General features: G+C 39.2%; 1 protein-coding gene across 5 annotated transcripts in view; it reads right to left on the bottom strand.

Moving 5' to 3' along the window:
* AASS (aminoadipate-semialdehyde synthase) overlaps positions 1-15,769 on the bottom strand; it is a 68,399-nt gene that overhangs the window by 16,470 nt on the left and 36,160 nt on the right. For all 5 annotated transcript variants that reach the window (XM_007177242.2, XM_007177243.2, XM_007177244.2 and 2 more), the window contains 7 exons: positions 14,112-14,171; positions 13,859-13,926; positions 11,297-11,418; positions 10,983-11,109; positions 7,158-7,268; positions 6,956-7,064; positions 4,678-4,818 (listed from right to left, as the gene is read on the bottom strand). In XM_007177242.2, the coding sequence (XP_007177304.2) occupies positions 4,678-4,818; positions 6,956-7,064; positions 7,158-7,268; positions 10,983-11,109; positions 11,297-11,418; positions 13,859-13,926; positions 14,112-14,171 (738 nt within the window). The remainder of the gene's footprint in view (positions 1-4,677; positions 4,819-6,955; positions 7,065-7,157; positions 7,269-10,982; positions 11,110-11,296; positions 11,419-13,858; positions 13,927-14,111; positions 14,172-15,769) is intronic.

Raw genomic sequence — 15,769 nt, 5'->3', positions numbered from 1 at the left:
CTTCACAGTAAACATTTCCTGAAGAGCCATTTCTGTACTTTTTCTTTAAAACAAATTTCTTCCATCAGGATTTTAAATTTTTTTTAAAAGTCTAATAAAAAGGCAAATGTTTACTTTTAGGGTCTTCCCATCTATCTCTCTTCTACAACCTATGGCAATTCTAAAGTTTGGTTTACTTGTTTGCAGGTTAGGGATTTTTAAAGAAAAATTCAATAAAGACCACTATATTCCAGCACTGTACTAATCAGAAATAAATCAGCTGGTTCCTAAGTCCATCATGAGATCCTTGTAAAGAAAACAGGGAAGTATAAGCTGAATGGTAATGATCCATTTAGAGACTGACGGCTGCTGAAGCAACTTGACCCCCAAATTACTGGGTCATTTGATATCAATTCAGAGTTGTATTTCTAGTGTCCTATCACAGGATTCATTAATAAGCCCTGTCCTATATGACTTAGATAAGAAAGAGAGACATATTTATCCATTTGGCAGAGAATATGCATTTTTTTCTGACTCAACAATGATTATATCCAAGACCCACTCCCAGCAGAAACAGTAGCTCATTACTCGCTGCTGGTGCAGACTGCTCTAAGTGTGACTCTTCCCCACACGTGCGCCCACACCCACACGTCCCCCGACCACTGAGAACCACTGACAATAAGCTGGATTACTAAACCAACAAGACATTTAACACAGGCAATATACAGACAAGCATTTATGCGGGCCCACTGTGTGCCAGGTGCCTTCTATACATTCCCTTTAATCCACGCAATAACCCACTTTTCAGAGGTGAAAACTGAGGCTGAGAGAGTCACCCAGGGGCAGATTTAAACCCAGGTCTATTTGACTCCAATGTCCGTGTTCTTTCTACTATACCATACCGTCCCCTTAACTGTGCTCATCTGTGGATCAGTAGTTTGAAAAGGATATTAATTGACTGGGTACAGCATTCCTGATCATGCCACCAGTGATGCACCTGAAAACTGAGTTAAGAATGGCTGCAGGTGGGCTTCCCTGATGGCGCAGTGGTTAAGAATCCGCCTGCCAATGCAGGGGACACTGGTTCGAGCCCTGGTCTGGGAAGATCCCACATGCCATGGAGCAACTAGGCCCGTGAGCCACAACTACTGAGCCTGCGCTCTATAGCCCGCGAGCCACAACTACTGAAGCCCGCGCACCTAGAGCCCATGCTCCGCAACAAGAGAAGCCACTGCAATGAGAAGCCCGTGCACCGCAACAAAGAGTAGCCCCTGCTTGCCGCAACTAGAGAAAGCCCACGTGCAGCAACGAAGACCCAACACAGCCAAAAATAATAAATAAAATAAATAAATTAAAAAAAAAAAAGAATGGCTGCAGGCAATAGACAGCAGCAGCTACAAAGGGAAGGCTGGGTGCTGCAGTCAAGGGAGGCGCAGGCAATAGGAAGGGAGCCAGAAAACCTATCTCAAAGCTGTGTTTGCAGAGCAAGCACGATCCTCAGTGTATTTGTTTAGCTTGGGAGTGGCTTGGGATAGGAGGCTGAAGGAGATGATGGCGAAGGTCTGCCACGTCACCCCCAGGTGTCACCAATGTCCCACCACCCATGGAGGGAACAGAACTCAGAGAAGACACAGTCACTGTCTCCAAACATGTGGAAGGAAATCAGATGCATTAGAAACAGGATTAGAAGTTAGAAGTTAGCAATAGTACCAGAGGTAGATCTCATTGTCCTACATCCTTGCAGTTATTTCCAATGAGATACATCCTAATTCCTAGGCCACTGCCTGAGTTGCTGGAAAAGTTTAAGGTTTCAACTTAAAGCAGAAGCCAGAGAAGTCACCTGGCTCCCCCATGATGATTCTGTGTATTACATAAGGCCTGCTCCACGGTGGAGGGTGATGGTGACAGAGGCGATGGAGGGAAAAGAGAGGTTTTGAGATGTTTAACAATCTGGGTTAGGAGACAGACTGACACACTTGAATTACTGAGTGAATAATACAGCATCCGGAAAAAATGTTAGACACAGACAACCGAAGTGTGGGAGTTCAGACAAAAGAATAGTGAACAGGGGCTGGAGTGGTCAGGAAGAGCTGCATCCACAAGAGGAGACCTTGAAAAAAGTATGATTTTAGCAAAGAAAAGAAAAGCATCGTGTTTTCTCTTGGTGTCCTCCACAGTGTCAGGGAGATGCAAAAAGCACTCCTCTTTTACAAAAGGAGTTCAGGATAAAAGCAAAAAACTTCAAATTCAACAAATACAACTTTTGCTGCCTGAAAATAACCTCTTGCTTTTCCTGAGCTCCTACCACCATTAATTTCTTTATGCAGCTAATAGTTGCTAGGGACTTAGGACATGCCTGATGATCTGCTGTTTAGCAGATTGTAATCTATATGACCTCACTGAGCCCTACTGCAAGAACCCTGCAAGGCTGGTGTGATTATGCTTATCTTCAGGCAAGGAGCCCAAAGCTCAGAGAGATGAAATGATTGTTCTAGTGCCACCCAGCCAGCAATGGCAGAGCTAGAGGACCAAGCCAGACACACTAGTATCAGGTTCCGTGCTCTTTCTGTTGCACACATTGCACTCCACTGACCTTCTCCTTGTTATCATATTTATCTTTTATACGGCCTCCTGAGAATAAGCAATTTGCCCAACTGAAGCAAGAATTCTTCCTGCATTCACATGTGAGTTTATACCAAACATAGGCCAGTCTCTGTTCCATGACCGCAGAAGGTAGGAGGGGCAGCTGAAGAGGAGATCGGCAGTGCCACAGAAAAGGACGTGTGCCTGGTAGAACCTGAGACTGAGACCCAAACCTTCATGATTCTTAGAATTGGAGAACTAGATTGCCTGGCCTTTGGTGACACTGAGGGATGTCAGCACTTGGACCGGAACTCAAGGGTCCTGTTTCATATCCTGAAACGTGTGAAGGTGTCTTTCCAGAATCAAGGTCAAGTGTCTTGCTTGTCCAGTAGTGTGTTCAGTGCAGCTGTGGTCCTCTGGTCACTAAATCAGTCCATCTCAAATTCAGCTGCACATTAGAACCATTTGGGAAGTTTTTAAAGATCCCCAAGCCCAAGCAAATCAGAATCTCTGGGGATGAGGCCCAGACATCAGGATTTTTTAAAGTGCCTTGGTGATTCCAGTGTTCAGCCAAGGCTGTGAGCCGCGCTTACAGGTACAGAAGTCAATGGCTGACAGTGACATTCACCTTAAGAAATTCTTTCAATTGACTCCTGTTTTTACACGAAATACATTTAGATCACAGATACACTGAGAACTTATAATACTGCTGCCAGAATAATCTTTTTTAAGACCCACATCTGATCAAGTAATTCATCACTCCCTGCAGAGCTGGGACTATGGTGAGGTGAGTAAGGTGCTTCGGGCACAAAATATAAAGAGGAACCCTTGGTCTAGTTATGTTTGTTCCTAAATGTGAGTCTCCCCTTACAGTTAAGAGCATAAACTGTGAAAGCAGACAGATGTGATTTGGACACTGCCCAGCACAGCCATGAGCGGCAGTGACTCTGCCAGGCTGGCACCTTCTTATCCCTCGAGGCTGAGCACATCTTCTCTTCCCTGTTCATTTTCCTCTCCCCAACCTCCTCACCAAGGTCAAGTCAAAAGTCAATTGGCCGGGCTTCCCTGGTGGTGCAGTGGTTGAGAATCTGCCTGCTAATGCAGAGGACACGGGTTCGAGCCCTGGTCTGGGAAGATCCCACATGCCGCGGAGCAACTAGGCCCGTGAGCCACAACTACTGAGCCTGCGCGTCTGGAGCCTGTGCTCTGCAACAAGAGAGGCCGCGATAGTGAGAGGCCCGCGCACCGCGATGAAGAGTGGTCCCCACTCGCCGCAACTGGAGAAAGCCCTCGCAGAGAAACGAAGACCCAACACAGCCAAAAATAAATAAATAAATAAATAAATAAATTAAAAAAAAAAAAAGTCAATTGGCCTCTCTTCTGCATCACTGTGGCACTTTAGCATACTTTGGAACGTCTCTCATTGAATTATACCTATTTATTCTACTGTCTGCCTTTCCTGCCATGAAGCGATCTGGTAAAAGAGGGGAAAAAAAGGCTTTACAGTTAGTTAGATCTGGGTTTGAATCCCAGCTGCATGACTGTGAACATTCTCTTTGCGCCACAGTTTCCTTAGAGTAAAATGATGAAAATGGTACTAAACTCAGAGCGCTCTTACGTTCTGCCACACAGCAGCTGGGAAGAAATCTTAGTTTCCTTCCTTGACCCATCACACCTTCCATTCCGAGAGCCACCCCCATTCTAGTTGTGAGTTCTCTGAGATCAGAAACTTCATTCAGCATGACGACCTTTAGTGCCTTGGCCCAAGTCTAGCACATAGTAGGGACTCAGTAAATGTTTGTCAGGCTGAAATAAACTGCAAGATGACCAGTAGTTATGCATGCAGAGAAGTTAAGAAGTGAGTGTTTCAACAGCAGAAACAACTTGCAATAGGGCGAAGAGGAAAGAATGAGCCTGGGCTTTGCTGGGAACCATGAGGAGACCACACGGAATGGAACAGAAAACACACACTGGGAAACAGTGCAGGAGGAGAGAACAGAGGGCAAGCAGCACAGCCAGCATTAAAGGGCCTTGGTATCGGGGAGAAAGTGTGTGGACTTTCTTAGGCAGTTATTGCAGGTTTGTATCTCTAAAGCTTTGATGATGGGCCTTCACCTTTCCATTGAGCAGGTAGGTGGCGGGCTGCATTATGTTCATCAAAACTCCCACTGGACTCCAGCTAAATTTGTATCTCAGAGGATTGTCTGAATGTTCAGGGGCTGGAAGGCCACCGCAGTAGGAAACATAAGATTCAATCTGTAAAATAAAGTATCAATAAATTAGGGAAATTAACAATTAGTTACGGAGAATAATCTATCCTAATCTATCCAAGTAATTAATTGAGTACAATGACACAAATAAGGTAAACCTGTTACAGTTTCTCCTTTCTTAAAGTTACAGAGGCTTTCAAAAATAGATCCTTAAAGCCAAACACCATTTGATTAAGTCAGTTATATTTATATATATATATATGTGTGTTTATATATGTATATATATTTTTTAATCATCTAGAGATTGTGGCTAACATTTTGCTCTGTTAAAAATCCAACTATTAGTTCAATTCTGCTTGGTCAGTGCCTCCTGACTTTTAATTCAGATTATATACTTCATTATAATTTGATTATATATGTATAATTATTAGTATTAATTAATATGTGATTAATATAAAATATTATTACTTGATATGATATATAATTTAATTAATTTGATTCTATATTTGATTATATACATTACATATGTGTGTGTGTGTATATATATATATAAAAAACCTGTTTTAGGTTATATATATATTATGTTAGGTTAGGTTTAATCTGAGTCATCACATTTTCATGTCCAATAGTTCTTTCTTATGTGTAAAAGATACTTTATATACCAACAGGTTGATAATATTACAAAGAATTTTTCCCACTTTTAAAAGTCAAACCTTATTATAGAATCTCCAAGGCAGTCTAAAATCTTTTATCAAACCAAAATATATATTATAGTAGCATCTATTTCTCTAAAAATCTATTGTTAAGGCTTGGACTTTTTTTTTTACCATACAAATATTTCTGCAGTTTCAAAATTTTACTTGAAATTTCTAGTCAAAGTATGAGTTAGAATATAGCAGTTTCTTCTCAAAATAGACTAAAGACCCTAAATGTAACACCAGAAACCATGAAACTCCTAAAGGAAAACATAGGCAGAACACTCTTTGACACAAACTGCAGCAATGTTTTTTTGGATCTGTCTCCCAAAGCAAAGGAAATAAAAGCAAAAATAAACAAATGGGACCTAATTAAACTTAAAAGCTTTTGCACAGCAAAGGAAACCATCCACAAAGCAAAAAGACAATCTACTGAATGGGAGAAAATATTTGCAAATGATATGACTGATAAGGGGTTAATATTCACAATATAAAAATAGCTCATATAACTTAACATCAAAAAAACAAACAACCTGATTAAAGAATGGGCAGAAGACCTGAATAGACATTTTTCCAAAGAAGAAATGCAGATGGCCAACAGGCACATGAAAAGATGCTCAACATTGTTAATCATCAGGGAAATGCAAATCAAAACCACAGTGAGATATCACCTCACACATGTCAGAGTGGCTGTCATCAATAAGAACACAAATAACAAATGTTGGTGAGGATGTGGAGAAAAGGGAACCTTCATACACTATTGGTGGGAATGTAAATTGGTGCAGCCACTGTGAAAAACAGCACAGAGGTTTCTCAAAAAACTAAAAATAGAACTACCACATGACCCAGCAATCCCACTCCTGGGTATATATCTGAAAAAAACAAAAACACTAATTTGAAAAGATACATGCACCCCAATGTTCATAGCAGCATTATTTACAATTGCCAAGATATGGAAGCAACCTAAGTGCCCATTAACAGATGAATGGATAAAGAAGATGTGGTACATATATACAATGGAATACTATTCAGCCATAAAAAAGAATGAAATTTTTCCATTTGCAACAACATGGATGGACTTGTAGGGTACTATGCTAAGTGAAATAAGCAGACAGAGAGAGGCAAATACTGTATGATATCACTTATATGTGGAATCTAAAAAATACAACAAACTAGTAAATACAACAAAAAAGAAGCAGACTCACAGATATAGAGAACAAACTGGTGGTTACCAATGAGGAGAGGGAAGGGAGGAGGGGTAGAGGATTAAGAGGTACAAGCTATTATGCATAAAATAAGCTACAAGGAATATATCCAACACAGGGAATATAACCAACATTTTAAAATAATTATAAATGGAGTATAACCTTTAAAAAAAGAATACTGTAGTTTCTTTAATCAGAATTATAGAAAGATTATTTCTGTACACAAAAATCTGGACCTCTTAATATTTTCCCAAATGGACCTTTGGGTGTCATTTGGGCTCACCGTGGCTCCCACTTCTTTGGCCTTATCTATCGTTTCCATTGCCAACATATGATCAAGACCAGGGTCCAGTCCCAATTCGCCAATGATTGTGATGCCAGCATCTTCCACACTGAAAGAGGTGGAAAGAGAAGGAAGGAAAATTTGGATAGAAAATAAAAACAATTCCATGGAGCTACTTTGTTGAAAACCTACTGAAACTTACCTCTTTTCTAATTCTTTTAGCACCGGGGTGATGTAGCTTGCAGTGATCATGTTGACCTTGCTTGCAATGCATGCCTTGGCCACAAGAGGATGCAATACATAAGGCAACAAGCTTAAAAACAGGAGAAACTAGTCAGAAACTTTCTTTTCCAACCGTCCCTCCAATGTACCTTGAACTGCACTAAAGTGAAGACATCACACTGATTATTCTCTCAGAGATGATCAATGACTCCTTGAAGACTACAGAATAAATTCATCCTGTTATCATATTTAAAACTCTCCACAATATGACCTTCACTTAACCTTTCTATTTTTCCTCCTTGCCTCTCCTTCATAAACCATATATGGGGACCACAGAAGCTATTGTAATTCTCCACTCACAGTCTTTACTCTTCCATTTGTGAACCTTTACTCTCACCGTGTCTTCCACTTGAAGTAGTCCCTCACCCACCCACCCCCGTCCAGATCATACCTTCCTTAAAGAAATGTCTGAAAAGGTAACTCCTCCAAGAAGCTTTCCCAGATTCCCCCAAATCCAGATCTTCCTCTGTATGCACTCAGCTATCCCTTTGTAACATCTAATGGACTTTATTCTACTCATCCTTATATTTCTATGATTTTCTGTCTTGGGTCCCCTAGTAAAAGGTAAGGTTGCTATTCTTTTTACCTCCACATTTCCCAAATGGCTATCGTTAAACTAAGTCAAAGTGACCCATATGTTACATTAAAGAGTAGAGTCTAGGAAAGGCCAGGGGAAGAAATAAGTTTCAATGGTATTGTTAGGTGTAAAAGCTATGAAAACAGCTAAATGTCTATATGGTGAGCAAAAACTGAAACTGTACTCAAAACTCAACTTTGGGTCTTCTAAGAATCTGGCTCTGGTGTTTTACTTTGGTGCTGGGACTACACAATCACAAAAAAATGAATTTCCATAAATTTACATATAAATGAGTATATTCAGATTCTATCCAAGAAATAAAAAGCATCCTGTCAATCACATAGTAATATTTAAGTTCTACTAGCTTACTGCCTATTTGGCAAAGCAATCTACACAGTACCAATGAAAATATAAATACAAACTTATAAACATTATTACAGTATATCACTGTACTTGTTAAATTCCTCCTGTTTATTTCATATTTTCTCTATTTCACATAAAACTAAACAATAAAACCATCTCTCAGGCACTTATTCCTCCTCAGGTTAATAGAACAGAGTATTGTTACTTAGATTTATTATCATGCAGAATAAAATTGGGTACATATTTTGCCAGTAACAATATGAAAGCCCTTGATCTCTGTTTTTTGGCTTTTTTAATCAAAAATAATTATTACTAAATATGGTAGCCCTTTAAAAGCCAATGAACGAAATACTTGCAAAACTCTTAGTTGGAAAAGTATTAATAGAAAATGTTCAGTGGCATCATCTTAAAGGTTAGTGGGGATTTTTTGTCACATTCTCCACTTTGAAAACCTGCCTGATAAAAATTTTATCCAGATCTAATAATATTTTTAAATTTGGGCATTATCAGCACTAACCTATCCAGCATAATAATATGCTGAGAACTAGAATAATAGAACTTTGATTGATGGTGCCTATTTTAGACAAAGGGATTAGAGTTCATAATTCATTGTGTATGTAATATAGCAACTACTCAAGAGGACGTAATTAATCCAAATAGTTTGAAATGCCACTTGGGAAAACACACACAAAATACACATCTAATTTTCTAAGTAATTTATCAAACTCAATTCCTACTTTGCATTAAATCATTAAAAACCAGAACTGCAAATTAAAACCATGAGAATTTGACATATTATAAAATTTTTGTGAAACATATTCTTCACTCATTTTACTTTGATAGTCCCTAACACTGTGTTTACATCAAAACATTCTTTCTCCAACTTAAAAAATGAAAAGCTATTTAAGAAACACTATAGGAATGTTTAACAGCATTTCCACTATTCACCACAGAAACTCAACCAACTGAGAAAAGTGAAATATAAAACAGATTTTGCTCATGCTAAATCTTATTGAAGGTCACCAAGTCACGGAATTCTAAATTTTACACCTGTTAATAGATTATTATCGTGTCCATTATCTTGTCATATTTTGCTTCTGATTTTGTTCAAAATGTGTTTTGTTATGTTCTTTTCTTTTTTTAATCAAAAAACAATGTTATGTTTAGGTACCTATGTGTGGCAAAACAAATTCTCTTTGTTTTATTCAGTAAGCTAGAATTTTCAGTTTTGAATAAGGACTTACTTTCATAATTATAACCTGACAGACAAGATCTATTGGTTATTGATAAATTTTTGCTGAAAAATAATTAATGCACATTAAATTTTTATAAATTGAATAATGTTTTTAAGTGCCCAAAGTGAGTCTATACTAAGAGATAATGCAAAAGTTCCCACTTAGAATTACCTTTCTTTGTGTCTGTTTTCCAACCCCCCTCTTTTTTTTTTTTTAAGACTTATTGATTGATTGATTGATTGATTGATTGCTATGTTGGGTCTTCGTTTCTGTGCTAGGGCTTTCTCTAGTTGCGGCAAGCGGGGGCCACTCTTCATCGCGGTGTGCGGGCCTCTCACTATCGCGGCCTCTCTTGTTGCGGAGCACAGGCTCCAGACGCGCAGGCTCAGTAGTTGTGACTCACGGGCCTAGTTGCTCCGCGGCATGTGGGATCTTCCCAGACCAGGGCTCGAACCCGTGTCCCCTGCATTAGCAGGCAGATTCTTAACCACTGCACCACCAGGGAAGCCCCCCCCCCCTTTTTAAGGAGGAAATCACAGAACTTCCTCCAGAGATATCATTTGAATCTGATCTAACTATGAAAGTCATCTAATTATGAAAGCAGGTTAACTTTCTTCCTTCCATCTTGGAAAAATTATATTCTAAGAATAAATGGCTTATTCTTATCACTTTGGTATTTTCAAAATGAAGTATCTAGCCTTCATTTTGTACCCTGTATCTAGAAGTTAGATCTGCATTTGTATTAGATAGTAATGAATGATATATTTCAAGATATGTTCCTCTGCTAAGGCTAAAAATGGTCATAGGGCTAGAGAATCTACTCACTTTCATTTAAGCTTTATAAGTCTAAAGGAAAAAATAGCCACCAAAATATAAGTCATTAGTGCCTCATGACCCAGCAATTCCACTTCTAGGTAAATACCCAACAGAAATGTGTGTATATGGTAACCAAAAGACAAATACTAAATTGTTCATGGCAGCACTATTCATAATAGCCAAATTTTGGAAACAACCTAAACATTCATCAGCAGTCAAATGGATAATAATAGTATATTCGCATAATGGAATATTACACAGTAAAGAGAATAAACTACAATTACAGACAACAACACAAATGACTCTCACAATCACAATGCTGAAGAAAGAAGGCAGCCACAAATGAGGACATACTGAAAGATTCCGACTGTACAAATTGAAAACTAGCAGAAACTAATCTCTGTGTTAGAAGCCAGGACAGTGCTTACCCTTGAAGGATGGGGCTGGTAATAAAAAGGGGCACAAGCAGCACTTCTTGGATACTATTATATTCTGTTTCTGATGTGGATGATGGTTACACCATGTGTTCACTTTGTGAAAATTCTTTGAACTACAAACTTACGATTTGTGCACTTTCCTGGATGCACACGTGAGTTTAAAAGTTTACTGAGAGAAGAGAAGAGGGGAGAAGGGGGAAGGGAGGACAGGGGAGAGGAAGGGAGAAGAGAAGAGTGGAGAGGAGAAAAAATAAGGAAAGAGAAGTAACAGCAACAACAACAAAATGTATGGCAATCATTTCTTACTATTTACTAACCTGATGACAAGATCCTGCGTTGCCACCAAGGAGCTCAACTTCACTTCTTGTTTACCAACGTACAGGTTAACAGGATTAATATTATATTTCTTGCCTAACTGTTCGATTTGATTCTTCATGTCAGAACCTATTCAAGAATTAAAAAGTCCAATCTTTAGATTTCCTTTCACTAGTCAGAGAGTAAAACACATTTTAACATCTCCAAAAATAATTTTTCAAAGTTTAGAAACAAGATAGTCATCTAAAATTCACAGAGTAGCCATGTTTTGAAATCAATTTTACTTCCTCTTCTTTAAAAATTGGGGCTTATTTACCTACTGTTATTTCTATATTGTCATCCCTCGACAGGTATTCCAACACCGGCTCAGATACGTAACCAGATCCAAGAACCAAGACCTTTTTCTTGGTGCCCACTGAAAGTGACTGAACACGTTCCCTATAAATAAAAGGGGGGGGGGGGGAACTTTAACAAAAAAATGTTTCAAATAACAAAATGTTGCTGTCCCCAAACCAAACTAAAACTTAGACTGTGAAGCAATATTTTTTTCCCACACTTCTTATAGTAAGAACCTCAACAGGAGTTCCCAGTACCAACATTTTTCATTATTTTAGATCTTGTATGATGAACAACAGATTTTTGAGGTGTATGAGTTCCCTATACCACTAGTTAGGTGCAGATGCTGGACCAGTGCCTGGCTACCCACAACTGAGTAACTTGGTGTCACACTTTATCCTTCCGGGGGACATGATTCAAAATCATGCTGGGGGCCTTACATCAGAACCTTATTTACTCCTCACAACAATCCGAGAAGACAACGATCTGAGGAGGAGATTATTATCATATTAGACACTGTCTTGTGACTTATCTTCAGGGTCACTTGAAAACAGTTAAAACCATAATTTTGAAATCACAAATGCCATGGGTTAAATGTAGAAACCTACATAAGATGAGTCACTAGGCAGAACTTTAATTCTTGAATTTTTCTGTTGTTGGAATTTGTGCCTTCCTGACAGCTAACTCTTTGTCTTTCCTGCAAACTCTGACCTCCAAGACAGTGAATGAGTCTTAGCTGTCTTTATAAACCCACTATTGCTCACTGCGTTTTGCCTTAAAGATGGAAGATCCTCATTAAAAGTCTTTTGAATCAGAGTCCCAGATAACATTATAAAACCATGGAAATGGCTTGGTGACAGGGACTTAAGCAGAAAGCTCTGTTGCTGGAATCTTTTAGGCCAGGATGTCTCTCAAACTTTAACCTTTATTTAACTTCACTTCATTTCATTAATTATAAGTGAATAAAAATAAATTTAAATATAGAATGTTCCTGCCCCCTCTTCACCCCCAGCACTCATATTACTGATGAAGGGAGGACTCCTTTAACTTCCACCCCCATCCCATTTCACCTCCCAGAAAGAAACACTATTACAGATCCTCTCTAACAGCACTTTCTGTACTTTGTGTAATTGAAACACATTATTTTGATGTCCAAAAAATAAACTGTTCAAAATACATTTTTAAGAACTCGCTCCTAGATTTTAATACCATCCACGCCATCAGCAACCCCAAAGCGCTCCAGGTTAATAATCATTGTGCTAAGGAACGAAGAGAACAAAAGAACAAGGCAGGGATTCAAGATAACTCCAATTTCCTTCCAAAATGCAGTCTTCATTTTCAGTCTCTTGGCACAAGGTTCTACCTGGGAAGGAGGGCAGGGAGTCCTAGCAGTTGGGGCCAGCAGACCTGCCACTACGTGAAATATGGTGTGTAAAGAGCGACTGGTCATGGTAGACACATCATTGGGATTAGTAATGTAAGAAAGAGATCATCTGATGATGAAAAATCAAAGATACACAGAACTATGAAAAACAAATATATGCAGTTTCCCCTATATGACACTCTCCTATGGAGTTATAGAACTAGTTGCTTTTTTAAAAAACAAATTATACACTCTTGTATGATGCCAGAATATTTCACTGACACACAAAAAATTACTGTAAGCTAACAAACACATTTGGAAAAGGCGTAACAGTAGTACTTGACCTGGTCATATCTCTTATTTACTTCTTATAGGTGGAAAAACTGAGAAAGAAGATCAGGCAGTTTGTTTGTTTGTTTTTAATTTTCCCACTCTGGCTTCTCCTGAGAATTCAGTGCATGGGTTATTTTTTTTAATGTGAATAGACCAGTGGAGCAGATATAAACACGGATCAAGTGCAATCAGTTGGAGACCAGAACATTCCAAAGAAATATCAATGTTTCCAAACTTTGAGTAGTAAAACCAATTATAGAAACCAGGGCCTTAGCTAAGTATCTTCCTAAGAGAACTGTTCTCTCCAGTAGGTTTGCCACATTACTTCCTGACACTTTCCTCCTAGTAAGAATCCCCAGGGAAAACTGACCTCTCACGATTTTCTTTCTTCACTACTTTTCTTAATTTCTAACCAAAAGCCCACTTTGCCAAGTATTATCCTAAACAAAAGAGAGTCCAAATCCTCAACTAAAAATCAGCCTGAAAGCACCACAGAAAGGGTTAGCAAGCTCATTTTCCTTTGAGAGAATAGCTGAGACATTACAATATGCAAAATGCTGGAGAAAGAACAAAGACAGAGCTTTTGGAGTTTTGCTTACTTACACCCAAGTCTACATGGATAACAGAAAGCCAGAATGATGCTACAATACTGTTCAAGGGAAAATAATTCACACTGGTTCCAGGCAGTCGCTTTGTTTGAATTTCCTATTATTTACAGACATTTTTTTCAATTACATATTGCATAATCCTAGCATCACAAACTCACATGGAAGCATTAAAAAAAGTACTCATGAGATCCAAGATAAGAATAAATGTATTAAACAAGAGGATGTGAATGATGCTTACCTGCTCTCCCGGAGTTTCTGGATATATTTATACTTATTAGACAATGTGCCGTTGGATGTAATCACTGCCTGAATATATACGATACAAGACATTTCTTTAGTCACCACATTTAGTCCCACAAACATGGGCTCATGACTAATAGAGAAAAGAGAGAGTAACAGAGAAAGGCAGGAAGAGAAAAAGGAAAGGGGCAAGGAGCAAGGACAGTGGTGGAAAAAGACATTCATGAAAAGAAATTCTTTTCATAACTTACATCTCGCACCACAGGAGAAAAATTCTGACTTTCAAGAGGCTGTGTCGCGTCTGATAATATCTGAAAAGGAAATGAGATTGGAAAAAGAGAAATGATATTGCAAAGAAGGCTTCTTGCTATTTTATCCATATTAAAATATTAGTCAAAGGAAAAAAAAATTAGTTTAGAAAACAGTTTTTTGGAAAATCACTGAATTGTATAAATAATTGGTAAAAGAAGTTTTCTATAAGCAATGAATTCTGCCCCCCCTAAAACATGTTATTTCAGTACAATTTCCAACTCTAAAACCAACATTTAATCATGTTTGCTTACTGGAAGCACAAAAAACTTATGCTTCCCCACCAGTTAAATGTGTCATGTTGAGCATGCTGGTAAATATCATCACACGCTTTATAACCATAGTCCTCACTCTGAGGAACTCTACCCCTTGCCAAAGGTTCAGGCTGTTCTATTAGAAGTAGAGAACGGGTCTTCCAGACAAAAGAGCCACCAAACCTACAATAGAGAGTCTCCCTCAGGTCAGTATTAGTTCTATGTATAGGCATATCAGCATTTCAAATGTGTCAAGGAAAATGACTTGACCTAGTAGACTCAAAAAGTCATTCATGGGCTTCCCCGGTGGCGCAGTGGTTGAGAATCCGCCTGCCAATGCAGGGGACACAGGTTCGATCCCTGGTCCGGGAAGATCCCACATGCTGCGGAGCAACTAAGCTCGTGTGCCACAACTACTGAGCCTGCGCTCTAGAGCCTGCAAGCCACAACTACTGAGCCCACGTGCCACAACTACTGAAGCCCGTGTGCCTAGAGCCCGTGCTCCGCAACAAGAGAAGCCACCGCAGTGAGAAGCCCGCGCACCGCAACGAAGAGTAGCCCCCACTCGCCGCAACTAGAGAAAGCCTGTGTGCAGCAACAAAGATCCAACACAGCCAAAAATAAATTAAAAAAAAAAAAAAAAAGTCATTCACGCTCTTCCCATTATCTGGCAAGAATGAGTCCGATGGCCAACAACAAAAGCCACATCTCTCATGTTAATATCCCAGCATCCCAGTCCTCCTCTTTTCTTCCAAGGTATAGAGTCCTTGAATGGACTGCCAAAGGGTAAAGGTCATCTAAGTCAGTATGATTGCTTCTGATGGCCAATGAGACAATCATTCCTTCTTTATCCATAGGTTAAGGTCCAGAGCACTCATCCAACTAAGAAAGTGTAAAATGTACCTACCAGATGCTGGCAGGACAGTATTCGTTTACTGTATTAAAATACACGTAAAACTACTTCCATGTATCTAAAACATAAGACACCTAGGCTCTCTATTGATGGGATAATGGCAAAGCCAGGGCATTCTTTGGGAAACTGATGAAATGGACACACCTGGGGTCTCCCCACTGCTTGTTTCTCCCAGGCACCTTTGGAATATTTCCTTCTCAAGCTGACTTCTCCACCTACCAAACCTGTCTACAAGCCAGGAGCCATTAGTAAGTAGACAATGAAATGAGTTCACACCTCACTCAGTATATGGTTGAACGGCTGAACTCTTGTGTATCTTTTCACTCTCTCTTTGCTTTTTATCTCTAATTCCACAGCTTTATTTAGGCCTTACTGGGACCATGGGAACTACTTCCCACCTCTCTTTCCTCCATTTATCTCCAGTCTACAGCAC

This window comes from Balaenoptera acutorostrata, chromosome 7 (assembly GCF_949987535.1).
Source record: "Balaenoptera acutorostrata chromosome 7, mBalAcu1.1, whole genome shotgun sequence".
NCBI lineage: Eukaryota > Metazoa > Chordata > Mammalia > Artiodactyla > Balaenopteridae > Balaenoptera > Balaenoptera acutorostrata.
This window is presented reverse-complemented; position numbering and strand designations above follow the sequence as displayed.